The sequence below is a fragment of the Haliotis rubra genome, unplaced genomic scaffold (assembly GCF_003918875.1).
Source record: "Haliotis rubra isolate DU_JTF1 unplaced genomic scaffold, ASM391887v1 Scf1387, whole genome shotgun sequence".
NCBI lineage: Eukaryota > Metazoa > Mollusca > Gastropoda > Lepetellida > Haliotidae > Haliotis > Haliotis rubra.
In genome coordinates, this window is record NW_025765322.1 from 65,618 (window position 1) to 88,534 (window position 22,917).

The window sequence follows — 22,917 nt, forward strand, 5'->3', positions numbered from 1 at the left end:
ATGAAGCACATCAATATATTTTCAGTGACGTGTGCTTTTGTTGAAATACATGTATGCATAGAGTAGAAAACTACTAATTTTCACAGTCGCAGGGGGATTATGGGTGGTGGTCGGGCTGGTATAACCAGAATGTGTTTTAAACGAAGCATGCATATCCACCCAATGTAATATGTATCAATGTTAACAGTGCCTTGAGCAACGGGCTTTCACGCTCCTAACGCTGACAATCCGTTAAAGATCATAGTTAACGGTCCGTTAATATTTTACGTGCTTTTGAACAACCGGGCCCTGGAACTAAATTTCATTATATAAAGGGAGCTTTACTCCTACATCCCCCATTCTACACTAGTGAGAGAAGTAGCAAGGCAAGGCCCTTTCCTGAAAATACCTTCTTCTGATTTGATTTGTTCCCCTAACGTAAAATAAATGGCATACAGATGCCCGTGTTATCCACATAAAAATACACGGTAAAACATTTGTGCTCATGGTAGTCACACGCGTTACTAAACACTGCTTCACTGTCCAAAACTGACTTGAACCTCAATCTTAACATTTTGCTCCATCAATGCAGCACATTTTGCACGACTGTTTCACGGGTATGTTGCTTTTGATGATTTGTAAGTCTAATATTGCTCAATACAAATTCATTTCATTTTGTTAATCGTGTGTACATGTTTCACCTTTCTATCGCATCATTTGATTTGCGATTTTCAATCAATGAAAATGTAATGAGACTAAATATGTGTGTTGCTTATCTTTTTGTGAGGAGCATATGACACAAGCTGAAGTCGAGAAGGCATTAACCCGTACAGGAGTCGTAACATTGACCCAGGCTGAAGATATGACCTCTGACGCGACAAGTCAGAACAATCAGGCAACCACTCTTGATGAAATAGACACCAGTTTACCGCCAGACAATGAGAATGCAGTAAAACACAATGAGTTGATTAATCATAGTTCTGACCTGCCCTTTTTTATGACGAATTACTCGCTAAGATCACGGTACAACCGGTGGATAACAGACACCATGAATTCAATCAAAGCGAGGAATCTAAATCAACAAACAACCAGAGGAATGTGGGTAACAGGAAATCAGTTGACACAGGTTATGATTCTTTTATCAAAAATATCAAATATAGAAGATATGGCATATCCCTTAGTTTCGACACAAAGAACACCAGAAATAAAAGGACCGTGAAAAGACCTTACTGAATTTAGTTCAAAACAAACTTCTGTAAATAACACAGGATACCACGAAATACATACAGTGTACTAGCACCATCCACTATTAGCTAGATAATACGTTGGTAATATCAGTGAAGATACGAATGAAGATAACATGAGAGAATTTCGGTCAGATAGAGGTATTCATGTCACCTCAATAAGGTATAACTACAATCCCCACCGATGCGTTGCTTGGGCACAACGTACCATTCTCTGATAGACAAGTTGTAAGTGATTCACGTTTCTGGTCCAGCGGAATTGTCATTAAGCGTTGGATTCCTCGACGTTGGCAGAAGTAAGCGAACTAATTAAACCCAAATATCTCCTATCAACGTTATGACGTGGAATTGTCGAGGTTTGTCGACAAGTATCCCTTGCCTACTACACTGTCTGAAGGAATATGATATTGATATGAGTGGCTTAACGGAACAGCAGTTGCAGACGCATCATCTCTACTTGCTAAAAGAACTGCTTCGCCAGCACGAAGCGTTTGTTAACTGCTATGGAGAGGATTACATACATAATCCGAATAGTTGTATTGCTAAAGCAGGTCTGGCTCTCTTGGTGTCTGAAAGGATTTTAACCTTCATGCAACCAATTGAAACGGAGTTTGACTTCCATCACTGGTGTCGAGATGCATGTACCAACTCAAGACCAGTTTATTTCTTATGTGTCTATCTGCCTGCAGCATTCAATGACATTCAGAGATTCCTATGGAGTGTTGATAAAGTTGATGAACTGCTTGAAGCGTATTCAACACTAGGTACTGTTATATTGGTGGGTGATATGAAACCTGTGGTACAAGGCCCCAGATGTAATTTCACCTTTGATGCAAGGAACACACGTTTTCATAATCTGGTTTCCAATAACTTAGTGTCAGTTATGAAGGACCTGATTGGACATTTTGTTCTTACAGTGGAGGCCCCCAAACTATGATAGATCACATTCTTATAGACAAATCCAGCATATGTAATATGACCAAGTCTCAGATTCTAGATGATGACATCTTTAACACCTCGGACCATTATCCGGTGTTATGTTCGTTATCAATATGTGATGTTTGCTTTATTCCAAGGTCGTATTCACAAAAGGCCCGTATCTCATGAGAAAGTACAAAACAACACAATATACCTACTGATACACTTTTGCTGTATCACACATGCTATGGCCATTACGCGTTCCTGAAGAACCCTACATAAGCTGTAAAAATGAAGGATATTATTCTAGCATAGTTGAAACAATGGTGAGAGCAGCAGCGGAAACATTACCAACAAAGAAATATAATGATGCCCATAGACCTTACTGGACTCAGTCTTTGAAAACACATCATAATGATATGAAGTTTGCAAGAAGTGCTTGGATCCCAGATGGTCAACCAAGAGGGATGGAGCACGATTCCTTCCGTCATTATAAGCGTGTGAAAGATACTTTCCAGCGTGAGCTCAGAGTTGCTACAGCTGAGCATACTAAGTCAAAACTAGATGCTTGACCACATCTTTGAAATTGACGTAAGTTAAAAAGATCACGAGGCAATAACAGCATTGCAACAATATATCCTGCCATGTCTGACTGCAATGTAGTAAGTGAACCGGAATCAGTGATGGGAGCATGGGCATCTCACTTTCAACTGTGTTCCATGGTACGGAAAAAGATCACCTCGGTGCTTCATGCAAAGCTGACATTGAGAATAAAGTAAGTAACATACGTTCACAGTGCTTATCGGATGCCGACAATGACACACATCTTATCACTGAGACCACGATAGCCAAACTGAAGAACAAATAGGCTGGAATAGATGACCATCTAGTGTACGAGCTTTTGAAGTATGGTTGTCAAATGCTTATCACCCATCTATATCATCTCTTCAACATTGTAATAGGTTCAGGCATTATACCATCTGTATGGAAGGATAGCATAATTGTACCAGTTTTCAAAGGAGGAAACAAGAACCGTAAAGATCCAAACTCATACAGAGGGGTCTCTTTAACTCCTGTTATTGAACGCCTCTTTGAAATGTGTCTACTTCCGCTTCTACCTGCACTAAAGCAAAGTGATGTCTTCCCAAACAGACAGCAGATAGCATACCAACCTGGATTGTCATCCCTCGAAGCGTCTTTTAATTTACAGGAAACCATTCATTACTATCACGAACTGCAGTCAGATGTCAGTGTTGTCTTCCTTGACTCTTCCAAGGATACTGTTTGGCATGATGGTTTGAGGGTCAAACTATTTCATAATGGCGTCAATGGCCAGATGTGGCGGACATTTGACAGATTGTATATTGGTATGATGAGCTCTGTGAAAACAGGAAACTACAAATCAAGATGGTTCAGTTTACTACAGGGTGTTCGTCAGGGCGGGATCTTGTCTTGTTCCTAATGAACTCCTGTCAGAACAGACTAGTGCTAATGGAGGTTCATTCATTCTCGATCTTGACACATGCTGCCCGACACAGGCAGATGACATAGCCTTGGTGAGCCCATCATACAGTGGTCTAAAGACATTATTGCTGATAGCCGAGAACTATAGCAAACGATGTAGGTTAACTTTCTCTGCTAGCAAATCAGAGATCATGACGTTCCCATGTGACAAACGCAAATACGGAGGAGATCCTAATCTCACGCTCTATGGTAGTAATTTGCCACGTACTGTCACTATAAAGCACGTAGGAATAACCCTAGCTGCTAACATGTCGTCAACAGAGAGAACACTGAATGCCATACGTCAATGAGAGCCAGTGTACATATTCTCATTAGGTCTGGATTTAGTCCCATGTTTCTCAGTCCCCAAACCTGTCTCGCACTTATTGAAGCAATAACACTGCCCAAGGCCCTATACGGATGTCAGCTCTGGTGAGCACTAACGAAAGCTAAATTTTCGATGCTGGAGAGGGCATACACATATATAATTACGTGTATTCAAGGATTGCCGAAACTAACTCGTTTTGACGTATGTTTGGGTCTACTTGGTGTTATGCCACTTGAAGGCGTGATAGACCCCAGAAAACTACTGTTCTTCGACAGGCAGTTGAAAATGATACGCCATGTCTTCCATAAGATCCTCTTCACTCAACTGCTCAACTTTCACCATGGATGTTCACCCAATCAACAAGATCTTGTGTCAGATATCTATAGACTTTGTGATAAGTATGGCTTAATGGATCATATCAGGACCTTTCTCGACAACGGCAATTTCCCATGTTACACCTTATGGGAAACGAAAGTAAAATCTGCAGTATTCGACCTTGAGATCTTGGACTGAGCGGATCCATAACGACCCAGATCTCAAAGAATTCAAGCTCATTCACTCTTCAGTATCAGTTCACCCAGGTTGATTAGCTGTGCGGAAGAATCCAATCCTTATACATTCTGTGGGGTATTTTATGAAAATTGTAGCTGTCTACAAACTGTTAAAGTTCTTTTCAGATCCCTTGTCTCACACCATAACGTCATTTGAATATACATCTGAAGTGCGGGATGATCTGTGATGTGAACTTGCCAATACTGGACCAATTGACTTCAGTGTTTTTCTTCACAATATGTCTGAAGGTGATCTGACTCTAACTCTATTATCCTGTAATCCTAACTTCACTTTAAGTGAAAATGATAGATATCACAATTCACACTGTCTGATGTGCGGTACCTGTACAAGACGTGTGCTGCGTACTACAAAACACAAACTGTCTTCCAGTACAGGGTGAATGATGGAAAGGAGACAGAGTCACTCTCTATTTCTGATGTATACATTTTAATTCTCATTGTATTTCTGATGTAATCTTATAATTCTCATTGCACGAGCTCTCCACAATGGAGGATAATAAAAGTATATATCTAATTGTTTATCTATTCAGGGCATTATTTAAATGGTAAAACCAGTTTATGTTCTGTCGGAAGAGTGGCAAATTTCGACTGTGTTGCCTAGATATTTGGTTTAATCAAGGATATTAATGAACATACAAATGTCCTCGTTCTTCGACATTGCAAATACATACACCAAGCAATGAGGTAAACTTAAATGGTGTACTTTTTAAAGTAACTTTGTTACATGTGTAGATGGTATTGGACACGGGTTTGTTTCATATCAGAACGTAATAGGTATGTTATTTACTTTGGTACATGACAATTGCTGTTTCAATCGGCACGTTAGGGACCGTTCCAAATGTATGGCGGGGGTGGGGTAGGGTCAGCAAATTTGTACATTAAAATAGTTTATGTTTAGAAATCATGGGAAGGGAAGGGGGATCATGACATGCAGGGGGGTCACTTCTTTTGTACATAAAGCTTAGGTGTGGGGGACAGAGGTCATTCACATTGTACATGCTTCTCCATAAAAATCATCACCCCCTCCTCCCCCAGCCATAAATTATGAACGGTCCCTAAGGAAAAGTAACTTTTTTTAAGTAGTCATAATACTCATAATACTCAACACTGCTCCATCATTGCTGCACTTTTTGTATCGGATGAAGCGGCTGTGTGTATTATTGATTAGATCTAGCTGCGTGTCGTCACTGTAACTTGGCGCCACACCAACAGTAGAGAATGTTCCTGAAACACAACGCATATTCTCACCTATATACTGCTGTAAACACTACGACGTGAACGACACACACCACGTCTGCATCAGTAACGACATGTCCTCTGTCACTGTCTACACCAACACTCTGCTGACTGACCATTTACATTACGTGACAGCGTTGCGACCCCAGCACTTCCATCAAGTTCGTATGTCCCTCACGTCTCGCCACGTCCGCCGCTGTCTGTCCGATGTTGTTCCTGACGTTGATGTCCATCTCTTCCAGGGACAGGACAAACTCTACTGTCTTCCTGTCTCCTCCCATACAGGCGTAGTGAAGGACGTTGTCACCGTCATCGTCCACCAGTGATACATCGGCACCTTTACTCACAAAGAGCTCTACCACATCATTGTGTCCCCGTCGTGCCGCCTCCATCACCGGTGTCCGGCTACACCGTCCTCTACTGTTGATGTCCATAGAGCCCAGACACAGAAGACACTCCACTGTCTCCCTTCCTCCTCCCACACAGGCCCAGTGAAGGACGTTGTCACCGTCATCGTCCACCAGTGATACATCGGCACCTTTACTCACAAGGAGTTCCACCACATCATTGTGTCCCCACTCTGCTGCCTCCATCACCGGTGTCCTGCTGCTCCCTCCTCTACTGTTGATGTCCACCCCGTCCAGTGACAGGAGAAAATCCACTGTCTTCCTGTCTCCTTCCCGACAGGCGTGGTGAAGGATGTTGTTACAGTCATTGTCCACCAGTGACACATCAGCTCCTTTACTCACAAGAAGCTCCACCACATGTCTGTGTCCCCGCTCTGCTGCCTCCATCACAGGTGTTCTGCTCCTCCATTCTTTACTGTTGATGTCCACACCGTCCAGAGACAGGACAAACTCCACTGTCTCCCTGTGTCCTTCCCGACAGGCGTGGTGAAGGATGTTGTTCCCGTCATTGTCCACCAGTGACACATCAGTACCTTGATTCACAAGGAGCTCCACCACATCTCTGTGTCCCCGCCCTGCTGCCCACATCACCGGTGTCATCCCGTGTCTGACTCTACAGTTGACGTCAGCTCGACATGTGTCCAGGATCCGCTTCACCTCTGCCAGGCTCCCCTTCTTGCAGGCGGCACGGAGGTCGGCGTCTGCCCCGGTGTCTCTACTTGCGGCAGCCGGTGTTGCTGTAACACAAAGTAAACTCGGTAGACAAGTCGGACACTTTATGTTACAGCTACATATTCTTCCAAACATACATTGGTGCAAAACATTTGTACAAAGGTCGGACATCTTCATCTTATTACGTTCTTCACATCACACTAATGATACAAACACTTAATACATTATGAATAAATGCAGTATGGCTCACAACAACATGGCGGGTGTACAGGGGGTCTGGTACAAGTACTGGTTTATTGTTTAAACATTAGTTACGCAGTTATGATTGGAATGTTATCACAGCATTGGGTGTGTCTGAAGAGTGTCTGTGTCTGCCCACTACACACGTGACACTGTGTCTCCACTAATCTCGTGCGTAAAAGTTTGAGAGGGTCCCAGATTTATCTAGAATTAGTAGTCTATGTGTGTGGGCACTGATGCAAGTATTTAATGTATTCTGACACTATATATGTTACTGAGATTGTGTGACACCAGGGATTTCACGAAATCCCTGAAAGATTCAGTGATTTCGTGAAATCGCTGTGACCCCCAGGGATTTCATATATTCCCTAAAATTTCAAGGGATTTCATGAAATAACTGATTTTCATGGTGTTCCATTACACACATTTCCTGTCAGGATATCAGTGAATGTGTGGTGAAATTCATGTTTGTAGCTTAAAGGGACACTGATTCAGAGCAATTCCCGGGTGATGCATGATGTCCACCATTCTAGAATTCTAATTTCCATACTTTACCTCTTAATGTTTTGCTTCATATTTTTTTATGGGAAGGTTCTTCCTGTGTTGTCATTTGGTGCAAAGAGTTGGAGTTTCCATCCAGCACCTAATATTGAGCTAGTTCATGATAAGTTTTGAGAAGTGCATTTTGTCGGTTCAGATATAGCAGTCATGGATTAATGATTGAAGAAGGATAAAAACTAAATATTCCAGCATAAGAAAGGTTGTGACCTGTATGTATCATACCAAGGGTGTAATCCCAGAGCGGCCACTCTGTCTATTACGTAACAACCAAATTCAGGGGCCGCTCCGGGACAACTCGTTAAGAAGGTGTTATTGTGGGGGCCAGTGTAGGATAGGATGATCAAGCGCCGCAAAATCAAGTTGCCGAGGGCAAACGACGGCGATACCGTGTCCGTGGCGATCCCAAATTTGGACAGGGGAAGAGGTGACCCTATGAACATTCTTGGTGTGGTTATGTATCACGATCAAGCTAATGACAATTATAGAATATGCGGGAAATCCGGTATTCTCAAAGGTTTGTTCACACGTTCTCAATTTGATGTTTGTCCTCAGCGTCTGCTCTCTACGACTGGTGTGACAATGGACAATAAGTGTCTCCGAACAAATGTGATTTCCGAGTAGAATTGTGGGGGTCAGGGTTTCCAGAAATGTAACTGTGGTCCTAACCAGTGTAAATTAAGACGTTGTAACTGCTTTAAAGCGGGACTGAAGTGTAATAGCCGGTGTCATAACAGTCGATGTTGTCCCAATAAATGAATTTTATCAGCATATACTCTGTGCTCGCTTTATATATTTTTGTGTTCTTTATTTCAATAAAGACTGAAAGAGATTTCATGAAATCCATGAGTCAATATTTCAGTAATTTCATGAAATCCCTTGAAGTTTTAGTGAATACATGAAATCCCTGAGGGTAACTGATTTCACGAAATCACTGACTCTTTTAGGGATTACGTGAAATCCCTCGTTTCACACATTCCCTGTAACATATATATACTCCTCACAAAAAATAATTAGGCAACAAGTATTTGCAGTGTAATATCTTTATCAATCTTGATAGCGATTTTTGCCGACATATTACTGAAAGGTAAATATTCAAAGAATACATAACCTTTAATGACTGTAAAATGGTTTTATCTTATAATATTGACAACATCACCAAAGCACAACCACCTTCAGAAACAACACGCAAGATGTGTGGCATGAATGTCCTCCACTCTTCACACGTGCACCCAAATCGGTGTAAACCTACCTGTAATCATTCCTCTGGCACAACAAGCGGGTCCTAACTTCATTTTTATGGATGATAATGCCCGTCCATGGATGATCATGGCCGAGAAAGAGTTGTTAACGATGTTGTTTAGATCAATCACGCATAAGGATTGGCCTGCAAGGTCACTTGATTTTAATCCAATTGAACATGCTTGGGACATTATTGAAAGTCGTGTTTACGGTCTCCATGTTCACCCCCAGACTCTGGATGACCTTGAGCAGGCGTTACATAGAGAGCGGCAGAACATTCCACAACAGCAACTTTAAAGGCTCATTTGGCCAATGCAAAGAAGTGTAGAAGCTTGCATTTGTGCTGATGATGGCCATACGCGTTACTGAACACGCTTCACTGTCCAAAACTGACTTGAACTTTAATCTTAACATTTTGCTCCATCAATGCAGCACATTTTGCACGACTGTTTCACGGGTACAGCTTTTGATGATTTGTAAGTCTAGTATTGCTCAATACCATTTCATTTCATTTTGTTAATCGTGTGTACACATATTTCACTTTTCATTCAATGATTTGCAACTTTAACAAATGAAAATGTTATCTTTCTGTAGTACATATTATTCCCAGAGACTAATGAGAAAATTGTTTCGGCAAATATCTAATACATGTATATAAACTATAGAACTTTTGTTGAAATGAATATGTAGTGATTCCCCTACAGTCTGTGTCTTTTCAGTACTCTGTGAGGCCTCCTTGCCCTGCAATACACGAGTGAATGCACCTAGGTACACTACTGATCAAAGTTTGTAGGAAATCCGTTTTCGCTGACAGCGTATCCTTCAATAATCGTCACTGGAACATCTAATCATCATATACCTCTAGAGCCTTTCTAAGTTCTTTTTTGCTTTATTCTGTCCTTCATTAGTTGTCATGCAGTTTTGTTATATATGTTGGAGACACATGAATCAGGGTAAACAATAATTTCATACTTTAATTTCTCTCATTTAACCAACATAGCTGTATTAGAGGCTCGGAATGATACTCACTGGACAGTCTTTTCCAGACTCGATTATTTACACTATGTGGACAATAATTTGGCTGAAGTATTGCACAGTGCGACTTGAAATATGACATCAATTATCCTAGATTACGTTTTTGTTTTCAGTCACAACAAGGCCTCTGTGTGTTTGACAGTACGGGTGCCATTCAGTGTAACATATGTGTATGTGTAAGCGGCTGTAAAATAAACATGACTAAACTGGTCACAGGAAAGGAATGTGCGAACGCAGACAATTTCGAGACCTCTTTTAGCGGATGGCCCAATGTTATAGTACTCATTTTGGGAATCAAAGCCAAGCTAGCAATTTTCGAAACGTTCGTAGCCCTACGAACTTCTTAAGTGCATTCTGAACACATTGGCTATGATCAAAGCTAAGAATTCTTAGGGCTACGAATGTTTCGAGAATAAGGACCCTGGGTCTTTGTCGAGACAAGCAAAAGCGTTTTTTAGAATCGTCTTGACTTATTCTTGGGTATACATAAGGGGAGCGAATAAATGCCTCAGATCTCACTTTACATCTCAAGCCACAAGACCAGCTGACTAGTTCTATCCGACTAGTTTTATCTTGCAAGTTGGATTGATGTAATTGAGAGGTGAATATTATCATCATTGCCTTTGTTGATATAATCACTGCTTCCGTATTATAATGCCTTTGAATGTAAACTGTCACAGTATTTTCTGTAGCCATAGTGAAACCTCGGTATTGCCTTGTATTGATTTGTAAATTTAGATAATTTTATCATACATGTATTAATTACATATTTTTTCTAAGATCGATTACGGCGTTAAACACACAATTCTAGTGTGAACACAAGGGTTAGTGCATTTTTTACTTGGATGCCCCCTACACGCAGATATCTACAATTGCCAACTTGAATACGTAATAAACCGTTAATGCCAGAGAATAACCAGTATCGCTTCTATATTGCCAAAAGGCAAAACGGCGTCGAAAAGTATCATGTTTGATCATCAATCTATGACACCGAGTTTGGGCAAAAGGTGCTGGCTTTAACTGCACTTCCTTTTGTTCCCGTCCACTTAAACAGTTTGTACATACAAGTTAGTGTTTGTTGCCAGGCGTCACACTGCTGCAAACATCTATAAACCCAGCGGATCAAGTGAGACACCAGAAACAATGGCGACACAACAGTTCGTTACTCAGCTTTACTGAAACTAACAATGTGTTAGATCGATTTAAGTTGACTTACATACAGTACTTCTGTCACACGACAGTGAATTATATTGAATTACCTACAGTGTTTCTGTGTACCCCTATAAAATATGTCCTTTCAACTTTATTAATATTACATGGCCACCGATCTGTTATTTCACCTGTACCTGCAACGATGACGACTGGAGCTATAGGGTTTATTGTGTCACTGAACCTTCGTTTCATGGTTTACTATGTCACAATTCTGGACTGATTTGTGTTCTTGAGACACTGTGGTCGGAAAGTGAACAGTGGGTTTAAGACTAAATCAAAACATATATTATAACCGTTAATATATAGACGAAGGGTGTGTCAGAAAGTATACATATTTCCACTAGATATGTTTGACATATGAATGACAAACCATATCGTAAATATTACGGAAAGAGCATAAATATAGCAGCTATTTCTCATGGACTTGGAAAAGGTTTTCCCGCATATATTCAATCTTCAAAACATACTACGTACCTTCCATCTTTTGTAATTCTTTCAACACCAAATTTGCTTCCTTGGGGTCGTTTTCCTACAATTAACATACAGACTTCGTTAAGTATACGTTTCCTCACTTCATGGCCATGTTTTCATACAATGAAAGTGGTATATTTACAAACACGTTCCGAATGCGTAATTACATATACCAAACTCAATTGCATCGAGATGGGATTGCGTATGTTATTTGTTCAAGTCAGATAATTTCCCAGGGTACTTCTTTTAGGTTCCTGATGATCAAATGTTTTGCAGGTACCTGTTTATCCTCGTCTCTTTCCTGCCCATGTTGACGCAATGGAGCAAAATCTAAAATGAAGAGATTAAATGATCTATACATACAATATGTGTGTGTGTGTGTGTGTGTGTGTGAGAGTGTGTGTGTGTGTGTGTGTGTGTGTGTGTGTGTGTGTGTGTGTGTGTGTGTGTGTGTGTGAGTATCAATTTCCACTGTTACTAAATCTCTTTAGTATCAGTGCAACAGCTTTGGCTAAACATGTAGTTTTATGATATACTAAGAAACAATAATGTTTTATGTTATTACTCCACTTATGATGCCATGTCGCAGTATAAATGCACACTGGTCACTCCTCGTAATGCCGAGCATCAGGCAGGCTTACAGTAACACCTTTAATATGTCTTTGCAAGGCGAGACAAGGAAATCGAACAACCAAATTTTCACTACCCAGGAAGACACATTATCATCTGGATCAAAGGATGTTTACTGAGCCAAATATTCATCTGAGAAAATGTATGAGCATTACGTTCAATTTCGAGCAGAAACTGCTAGGCATTGACAGCCATGGGCACTTTCACAATGAATAGCTAACAATGTCCCCTAATTTGCAACTTGTTTAAAATGTATAAACTCTTATTACTGAAGAGAGAATTTCTGCCCGTCCGTATACAGGAGCTGTAATTGAGCTATCAAAACAGTAACATGGAATTAGGATTCGTAACTTAGCACCTCTACGCCAATATCACAGTCAAAGGAAACAATAAAAATTTAAAAATCCCTAATAGCCAAAGGCAGCAGTTGAGAACCTGGGTTTTGTTATTGCACTGTAAATCCATGTGAAAGTAGCTAGTACCCGTTCGAGATATGGTCCTGACAGACACAACACTACGAACAGAGTAATAATCGAACATGCTGCCATGGAAACGGACGAAACATAAATTCTTAACGGCCCGAGTAGCACAAGGCATCATTTGACAACCTGTGTGTGCACACAGTTTAATGAAAGAGTGAGTGAGTGAATTTAGTTTTACGCCGCTTTTAGCAAATATTCCAGCAATATCACCAGAGACGGGGGACACCAGTAATGGGCTTAACACATTGAACCCATGTGAGGAATCGAACCCGGATCTTGGGCAAAGACCAGGGGTGGTATTCTTAAAATGACATAAGTCTAAAACAATGACTTTAGTTCCAAATAAAAAACTTAAGTTTTGATTTAAGACTCATGTTTTTTTCATATTCACAAAAAAGTATTAAACTTCAGTCTGTGTAATTTTCGACTTTAATCCTAAGCCTGCTGTTGGCTAGGCTTAACTCTATGCATGTAACGTTTTTCAGTAGAAATCAGTAGATACAAATATACAAAATACATAATGCAGGAGAACTTGTACACAATAAGAGAGAAATTCATATGGATAGGCATTACACATTCTGGAAATTTCATTAGTATTAAGGTTGGAATGTGTGCACAATTGAGATGACCATTTTCTGTCAAATTATATATTTTTAAAATTTGTACTGGCAAGAAACTTTTCTGTCCTGAAAAGATCACCCAATATTTTGTTTACAAATGTATCCAGTGATAACTTCTTCTTTTTTAAAACTTCATAACTTCTGGCAGGAAGTATATGGTTCATTAGGTCGGTATAATTTCCGTCAATTAAGACTGTATTTTTTGTCAGGGTTAACTGTACTGATTATCTATCTTCAATATACTCTTTCAGTTTCAACCAGAATGTTGTATCACAGTCACATTCCCAATGTATCGAATTTTCGGACATTATATTACAAAATGAGCAAAGTTCATCATCCACTAATTTCATGCTCAGTATTTTTTTTTTGTGTAGACAATATTGTGGATAAATGTAAACTGGAAGTCAATCAATTTCATATCTTTTGTACATTTATATATTTTGCTAATCATGGAATTGCAATGTCAAAGACATTTTGCCATTTTTCACATGTCTATATGTTTTTGATCAGGATATGTGCCGAAAGTAAACCTACCAGTGGAATTAAGATAATGATTATGAACATTTTGGTATATTTGAAAGAACCTGATAATAATCAAGAATTGTGCCTTTAATTTTGTAAGTTCACTAAATGACAAAATACCCTGATCATTACACAAGTCTTTTAAACAGTGAATACCTTTCAGATGCCAATGTCTTATAATAAAATTACTATTTTGGAATTGATGATTGAACCAAAACGGTTCGGATAAGATTTGATCAATATCTGTAAACTCATTCTTATGTGTTTTATGAAATATTTCCCATGCAGTCAATGCATCTTTCCAATAGGGATTCATAATATTGACATAATTTTCAATATTGGCTCCAAGCAGAAATACATCTTTGATTGGAAAGGTACTAGGGCTAGTACTGCATTTATTTTGAAGATATTTATGTAAAACTGACAGTTTTGATGAGTTTATGAATAACTCTACATTAACCCCCCTTTTTGATATTTTCTAATACGTGTTGATCGTTTTATCTTATCCCGCTTATCATTCAAGATGAAATGAAAACATATAATGTTTAATTTGTCAATGAATTCCTTTGGAAGAGTTGGGAGTGAAGTGAACATATGCACCAATGATGAAAGTGCTACATTTTTAACAACAGGTGTTTTCCCTATTAATGTCAAGTTTCTTTTCCTCCCATTCCCTAGAGTTTTATTAATAATTTCTAGGCTTTTTTTTTGTATTCATTACCTAAAGGTTATTAAGTTAGGATTAAGCCTTATTCATAGAATATCAAAATCCCCATTATGCCAATCAAGTTTAAGATCCTGGCACAAAATCATGCTAATATCTGCCTTTTGGCCTATCCAAAATGCTGTAGTTTTATCTATATTTCTTTTTAAACATGTCATTTTGTAGAAGTGTTTGAGAGTGTCAATTGCTGCCCTTAAACTTTCTTCAAGTCCATCAAGAAATAATTCAGGATCGGGTGCATACTGTCCAGTTTTATGTTCAGCATTATTCAATGTAATTCCCTTTATTGCACCGTTGTTACGGATCATTATTCCTAAAAAATTTAGCCACTAAGAGGAATATATAGGCAGAGACTAGGTCCCCTTGTCCACAGCCCCTTTCATTTAAAAAAATTGAGATAAATGTATATTTTGTATAACACACGATGTAGCAGTATTGATTAATAGTTTGATCCATTTTTCCATATTGAGTCCAAAGCCAAACTTTCCAATCGTTAGAATTATAAATTATCTAGAGACAATGTCAAAAGCTGTTTCAAAGTCCCTTTTTTACCCTGAAATTTTGCCTCAAACAATGTCATATAATAATCTAATGTTCTCACTGATACACCTTCCAGGTATAAAATCTGTCTGAGTTTCATGAACAAGTGCATTCAGTGTTTTTAAAAATTATATTTGCTATACATGTGCTGAGTATTTTATACATAGAATGCAGTAGGGAAATTAGGCGCCAGTTTTTTAACAACTGTCTATTTTTGTTAGCTTCTGGAACACATGTGATGACGCCCCTGTTTATTGTTAGACTTAATACATTTTGCCTGAATGTTTCTGATATATGTGTACAAACCCAAATATGAAGATCTTTCCAGAAAAAAAAATCTATTGAGAAACCATCTATTCCTGGGCTTTTGTCATTTTTTCGTTGATTTAACAGCTTGTGTTATTTCATCTATAGTAATATCAGCCTGAAGTGTTTAATTTTGGTGTAAAAATATCCTCAAATGTACTAATATAGTTATCGGTTATTTTATATAGTATATGATGAGTATAGATTTTCATAAAAGTGTCTTTGTTCATTTAAAATAGCCTTAACATCTGAACTTTCTTAGGTCAGTTGACAAAAATGGCTGCCAGGAATGCTAACAGAAGAATTTACCGTCCAAGAAGTAACCGTTCCATCAAAATCAAAATCTTTATTACGTATGAAGGCCAGAGGCCCATATACATATTAATATACATATTCGAAACAGGTATGAAAACAGGAAACAATTTCTTAAAAGATTTAGCATTTACCGGTCTACCTGAGTAGATTTCCTTACACCCCCAGTGAAAAAAATAAGTAACATAAATATGTACATGTATAGCTGTACTGGATTTTTATACCTAGTTCTATTTTTCTCTTATTTTGTACGCATAATAGATAAAACAAGCTAGATTAGTTATGTCTTCAGTTTTGTTTTGTTTAAGGATATTTCTAAACGATATCATATTTACTTGCAAATTCTCAGGCAAAAATCTGTCCTGAAGATCTTTATAAGCTGGACATTTCAACAAAAAGTGTTATTCATCTTCTAAATCTAATTTACATGCAGGAAACTTTCTTTGAGATACATCAATATTCTGCCACCTACCTACGTTATTCTTTAAACATAAGACACCAGCTCTGAATTTGACCAATACTTTACGGAATTAATATTCCAAATTTGAAGACAGATACCCCTCAGACTCAAGAAGACTCTTATATTTTGCATATAATGTATAACGTGAACTGTTTTCAAGAGTAGATTTAAAAATGTGAATTAAAGCGCACGGATCACCAACAGCTTGTGAAAAACCAGACAAAACCAAAGCCGTGTGAGCAAAGTATATGGTGGATCTCAGACGCCCATGTGTGGTACCCAGCAGTGTCTAGGTAGTCCATCATGCATTGGTTAGGTCTACTAATGCCTACAGTGAATAATGCCTACAGGGAATAATAGCTACAACGTTTGCAGTGACAACGATACGCTTACCTGCACACAAGTAGATTATTCCACTTAGTGTGCACTATTGCCTACAAAGGGATTAGGGGAGGCCAGCAAGGAGAGTAAAGAGTAAGATCAAGAGTATTAAATCGTTAGCTAGCTTATGTTTTGATAATTCCATACGCATTTAGTTCTCACACGAAAAGGAAATTGAAGAGTAAAGTAATTAATAGAGAGATTATTAAAGGGAGAAGGAAATGTATTGCTTTAAAATTGAAGAATAGAGTAATTAATTGAGAGATTATTAAAGGGAGAAGGAAATGTATTGCTTTAAAATGCTTGTGATACAAATCTTCATTGCAAATCATGGCAAATCCCAAGAAAGTCGAATACTTCACATCACAGAAAGGAGGACAGCAGGTACTCTTGGAGGGATACCGCTACAGACTCAACAACAGGCGACAGACGTGTGTACACTGGAAGTGTGTTCAAGGTGGCTGCTTTGGCAAGTGTACGACAGTCGGACAGTTTGTTCGGAATCAGACCCCACACAACCACCCACAAGAAGACCAGGTAGCTCTGAAGATTGCCAGTTCCCTGAGGCAGCGGGTACAGACTGAGACGACGCCAGTTCAGGTGATCTACGATGAGGAGATTTCCCTACTTGACCGTGGTGAAGCAGCAACAGTCAAGTCGTTCCATTCTATGAAGAGTGGACTCTACAAGCAGAGACGGAAGATGATGCCGCCACCGATGACGGTGATGATGACAAGATTCTCTGCTTCGCCACAAGTGACCGCCTGACCCTCCTGCAAGAAGTGGACACCCTCTACATGGACGGCACCTTCTACTCCTGTCCTCCTCTCTGGGATCATCTGTACGTCATCCATGGCCTAGTCGGAGGGAAGATGACCCAGTTGGTCTTCTGTCTACTGCCGAATCGTCAACGCCGCACCTATGAACGCCTGCTACGTCTCCTGAACGACAAGATCCAGCAGACAACGGGATCGCCCTTTCAGCCTGATGTCATCCAGACGGATTTCGAAATCGCTGCCATCAACGCTGTTGAGACCGTCTTCCCCAACTGCGACGTCCGTGGATGCTATTTCCACTACAGCCAGGCTCTCTGGAGGAAAGTACAGAACCTCGGCTTCAGCGAAGCCTACCAGCAGGATCCTGAGGTCCACAGATGGGTCCGACGAGCAGCAGCACTCCCCCTCCTCCCAGTGGCCATGGTACAAAATGCCTGGATAGAGGTCATGGACGACGCCCTGCCATTGGACAGAAGGATGAGTTCCAGGACTACATCACCAGCACCTGGGTAGACGACCATGCACGGTTCCGAGCCGGACTATGGAATCACCACGACACCAGCGGCCCAAGGACGAACAATCATCTCGAGGGTTGGCATTCGCATCTCAACAAGACCGTCCAGAGAGCCCACCCGAACATTTTCGCTCTTGTGAAGGTTCTGCAGAAGCTGAGAAAGCGGAGAGAATTAAGCTGGTGCAGATGGCTCATGGCGCCCGTCCCCACCCCGCAAGAGGGACGTACACAGAAATTGACCAGAGACTCACTCGTCTGAAGGCCCAGCTGACATCTGGTATCAAGACACCCCTGGAATTCCTGACTGCTGCAGGATATTTGATCAAGCTAGCTTGAAAACCAAATGACTATGTTGATGAATGTGTGAAACTGTGTGTATACATGTAAATTACTTTTGGTTACCACAATGACTTTATTGATGAATGTGGTAGTTGACTGTGTGAAAGATGTATATATGTATATATAATCATGAATCAAATTAAGTTTTAATTACATTTTAATCCAAATAAATGATTATGTTTATTTATGTAAATTTATTTATCTAAAAGGATATGAATAAAGTTTAAGAAAATTAAGAAAAATATGACAACAATGTGAAAGATATGTATATGAATGTACATATGTATATGAATGACCAAATAAAATGTCTCTCAACATAGAAAGTTACTGTTTTCTATATACTGTAGGCATTAGTGCACTTTGAAATAGGACCATGCCACTTTATTGAAAGGTTGAAGGCAGGTGCAATCAGCAGCACTGGTGCGTAAAGTTGTTTATTTAACGCTGTAGGTATTATTCACTGTAGGCATTAGTAGACTCCACCCATGCATTCGTCAAGCTATGTTGTGACGGCCTGTGAACAAAGGCATCTGGAACTGTGATCGGTCTGGTTTTGAACGTATTGTATTTGTCTTAAACAGAATAAGAAAAGAGATAATTACATTAATTTTGGTAAGTATCATTGTTTGACCTACCATGGAGAATTTCCTCCATAACTCCGGGTTCACGTGCTCCTGAAAGGAAATGACATGTAATGTATACTAATTTAGCATATTGAGGTTTATCTATTCTATGCTCACGTATCACGAATGCTCTGAAGCATGAACCAGAAAGAATGCAAACAAAATAGCCTATCAATATACATGGCCAAGAACAGGATTTCCGTGAGTTTAGTGGGTGCAATGACAATAACTCAAGGACATTTCTAAGGACATTTGAGATCGACCCACAAATACATACGAATCCACAAGAGAGATAGGTCGGTGATATCAGAAGCGAATCAGTCGACTGGTGAAATTATCAATTTCAGTGGCATCTTACAGCAATAATATGTCACCGAATCTATCATGGGAATCCCACAGATTTCGTCTGGGAGACGTAAAGACACACCACAAATACAGCTTAACAGAACTGTCCGATACACATGGGATTGGTTACTCTATGAAATGAGTACAGTATATATTATTATATACTTACTTTCTTTCCTCTCCTTCTTTCTGCGCCTTAAAGTAGAAACGAAATACAAGAGAAACAGTTATCCATAAGATTAATATTGGTAAATGTAAACACCTTTGCCAACACAACTGAGCCTCCAGATGACTTAGACGAGGTTTTGTTCAGTTCAGCATTGAAAAGGAATATCAGCTTCGACTGCATTATTTGTAACTTGTCACCCTGTTGAAGTCATGTCATGAATCATATTTGGTGTCGGCTAACAGAAGATATATCGTTCTGGTATAAATCATTCACAGTTCCATAGCCCGCGTCTGACTGAGACCCGTGAATATCCGGGATAGAATTGGTCTTGAGCAACTAATGCTTGTCGATTAAAGAGATCAAGAGGCGATTAATGGGATCGAGTGGTCAGACTCGCTGACTTAAAATGTGCCATCGTATCCTAATTGCGTAGGACCATGTTCACGATGTCGAACATATTGGATTGTTGGGTCCATATTATTTACAGGCCGCCGCCATAAAGCTGGAATATGGCTCATTGCGACGTAAAACAAACCAAACCAACCAACCAACTTTCTATTTATTTGGTCAAATGCACTTATCTGTATGAGTGACTCCTACTTGAATATTACTTCACTATAAATCATGTTTAATGAAAACCCATTGTTGTGGACACTTTTACTTATCAATAACCTCTCATGGCAGCACATGTAGCTTGTGTTATTTCTGATTTTCTTGACTACAACATATTACTCACTAATGATACTGCCACCAAGACTTCACTGTCCAGGGGCATGTCACAATAAACTGCACATCGTTGTAGAAATGAATCGGGAGTATTGTTGTAGTTGAGCTGTCATTTTGTCACAGGTTCTCTTTATGTGACGCAGCTCGAAATAGATTTGCCATTTCAATGCGTCGCCATCAGTGCACAATATTGTCTCGTGCAGTTATTTGATATTCGGTAACTCATGTCAGTCAAGAAAGGGGATAGGGTGGCCCAACTGGCTTGGCGATGCTGTCACCATATCACAGTTGTGTGTGTCGATGATTATGGCATGAATAAAGGACGCTTATTGTAAGGCTACTGTCATATAGCTGGAATTCTTCTGAGTATGATGGTAAAAAAGAGACAAGTAATACCAAGAAACATTGTCTTTGAAGTTTGATTGATTACTTATTGTGGTTACGGTTTAATAACTGTCGCAGGCCGTGTACTGATCTATGGAAGGTACTCTACCTTGTGTATTTCCTACGTGATCAATCATGTCTAAAGAAAGCCTAGTGTTATGGGTATTTTCACAACTGCTCATTCATTTCTGTATCAACTGTGGCAAGTGGTGTCCCTGATCTTAACGATAACAGCTACAGGATACTCCTATCAAAACACATTTCACTCTCAACCTCGATCCGAGAGGCACGTCCCAACAGAGTTTTATTTGAGGTGTGTATTTTGTCACGATTAATGGTATCGGATGTTTAACAGGCTGTCCCTACTGTGTGGATCGATGTCCATTATATAAATCAATAGATTGTCTGGCTGATTGGTAATTAATGCCTGATGGTGAATTAATTACTGGCTATTGTCACATTACTGGCACAGTGCCAATTATAGCGATACACAGCAAATGAACAAAACGAACAGTTAGAACTTACCATATGAAGATAACCACTGCGCCCACAAGGATAAGGATAAGGACAAGTACTGTTACAACAACTGGAATGATGACCTGGGAACTGCTTGTCGGTGCCACACCTGTGGAAACGGTTGTATGACTGCTATAGGTAGTACCTGCACTGCTAGAGGTAGTACCTGCGCAATGATATATAAAAGCATTTATGAGAACTTGAACATACAAAGTCCACAACGATGAATAACAGAATGGACTTCTATAGGTAGTACCTACACTACTATAGGTAGTACCTGCACTGCTATAGGTAGTACCTGCACTGCTATAGGTAGTACCTGCGCAATGATGAACGTATTAATCATCAACGTTGTATTTCAAAGGAGAAGAGACGATTGCAGTTTAGATGTTATTACTTAAGTTATCCACACATCTTAGTAATATCTTATACGTGACACATCTATCAAAATACAATACAACTTTGAATTACGTCTATCAAGATGATATTGGAAATAGTATTTCATATTTTCATCGTTCGAATTATAGGTTCACTTTCCACTCATCTTATATTATTGTTTTAAACTTTTTTAACCTTGATGCACCTCTTGGCGGGTCTCACAGAAGTCGCCGATGTGATTTTCTCTACAGCCTCGAGTGCAGTGTCCATTGAGCTGGTTACATGTGTGTTCCTTGCAATTTATGCTGCACAGTTGATCACAGAGGTCACCGTACACACCAGCTTTGCATCCTGCGAAGCATTCTCCGGTTTCTTTGTCACAGAGCACTATGCTATTTGGAAGACTTTCACAGTTCTGAGAACAATTGTGACTACAACTATTCCCATATTTTCCAGGCTCACATTCCTCCTCCATGTCTACTGTCAAAATTGATATATATTAAAGGTGATGCACATTTGCATTGTACAGACACACCTTAAGACACATAATTTAATGTAAGGATAACTAAGCCAGAAACCAACAATCAACAACGAAATGTTTGACACTGAAGCATTTGATATTAAGATTAACTAAGTTTACAAACCAAATACAATGTAATGCAAAGAAATTACAATAGCATATCAAGTTCACCGACAGTACAGGTAATGGGAATATATAAAGGTTATGCTCATATCAATGGTACAATGATAATAACTGAGGACAATCTTTGAACATAGACCCAGGCTGGAATCCAGGGTACAAAGGCCGACAATGTTCAACGACGCGATCGTAGCGCAACCGCAAACATAAGTCTGCTTAAGTCTGGGGGAGTTTTACCTGTAGCCCTCACCTTTACTCGCTACGATCGCGTCGTGGGACAAGGCCCTGGTTTTGATGCAAAGGGTGATGGCACAAATGCAAATATGACACTGTGTTATGGATATCTCTTAAAACATCATGGGCGGATCCAGAGCAGGGTGCTCACTCCCCACCCCTCATTATCCATGCTACTTTTAAATCTATCTGTAACAGTAATAGTTAATTTACTACCCTTTGTCGGTAGACTCTTTGTCTCGTAACTCACTGTAAAAGTTAATATTTACAGATTTCTAAAACGTCAATACAGCAACAATGTGTAGGGTGATCCCAGCACACATTGGCCTCATTATTACCTTAATCCCATGAAACCCAGACGAAGCACCAACTACACCTAGGTGGAAGGTAGTTGGCGAGATAATTTACAAAAAAATAACGATTTCATCGCTATTAAAATGGAGAGGAAAAACTAGTGTACGGTTGCTTACCAAAGTTATACTGGGTAGGTCCGAATCAACACACGTTAAGGGCAGTAATTGACTGTGCGATATCTGTCCCGTGAATAAAGCCTCTCGTTCCCTTGTGCGTTACGCCCGGCTTTGTGCACACTCGCTGCTAGTCGACACCTGCTGCTAATGTATTTATAACCCGCCTTGCGTGTTGGCCACTGTATGCCATAATACGAATATAAATTGAC

At 39.7% G+C, this 22,917-nt stretch overlaps 2 protein-coding genes across 2 annotated transcripts in view; both read right to left on the reverse strand.

The window, feature by feature from the left end:
• Positions 1-21,853, reverse strand: part of LOC124268512 (multiple epidermal growth factor-like domains protein 10) — a 63,157-nt gene extending 41,304 nt beyond the window's left edge. The window contains exon 1 of the mRNA XM_046703494.1: positions 21,560-21,853. Coding sequence (XP_046559450.1) covers positions 21,560-21,839 — 280 coding nt within the window. The 5' untranslated portion in view covers positions 21,840-21,853. The remainder of the gene's footprint in view (positions 1-21,559) is intronic.
• LOC124268505 (ankyrin repeat domain-containing protein 50-like) lies at positions 4,994-18,891 on the reverse strand. Its single transcript, XM_046703486.1, has 4 exons — positions 18,859-18,891; positions 11,898-11,947; positions 11,621-11,675; positions 4,994-6,924 (listed from the first exon to the last, which is right to left on the reverse strand). The coding sequence occupies exons 1-4, from the start codon at positions 18,875-18,877 to the stop codon at positions 5,900-5,902; spliced, it is 1,149 nt and encodes a 382-aa protein (XP_046559442.1). The 5' UTR covers positions 18,878-18,891; the 3' UTR covers positions 4,994-5,899.
• Positions 21,854-22,917: the final 1,064 nt, after the last annotated feature.

Excerpts from the sequence above, each read along its gene's own strand:
- LOC124268505 (XM_046703486.1), bottom strand. Across the intron at positions 11,676-11,897 it reads AAAGAGACGAGGATAAACAG|GAAAACGACCCCAAGGAAGC; the intron begins GTACCTGCAAAA and ends TGTTAATTGTAG. Across the intron at positions 6,925-11,620 it reads AGAATTACAAAAGATGGAAG|CAACACCGGCTGCCGCAAGT; the intron begins GTACGTAGTATG and ends TTTGTGTTACAG.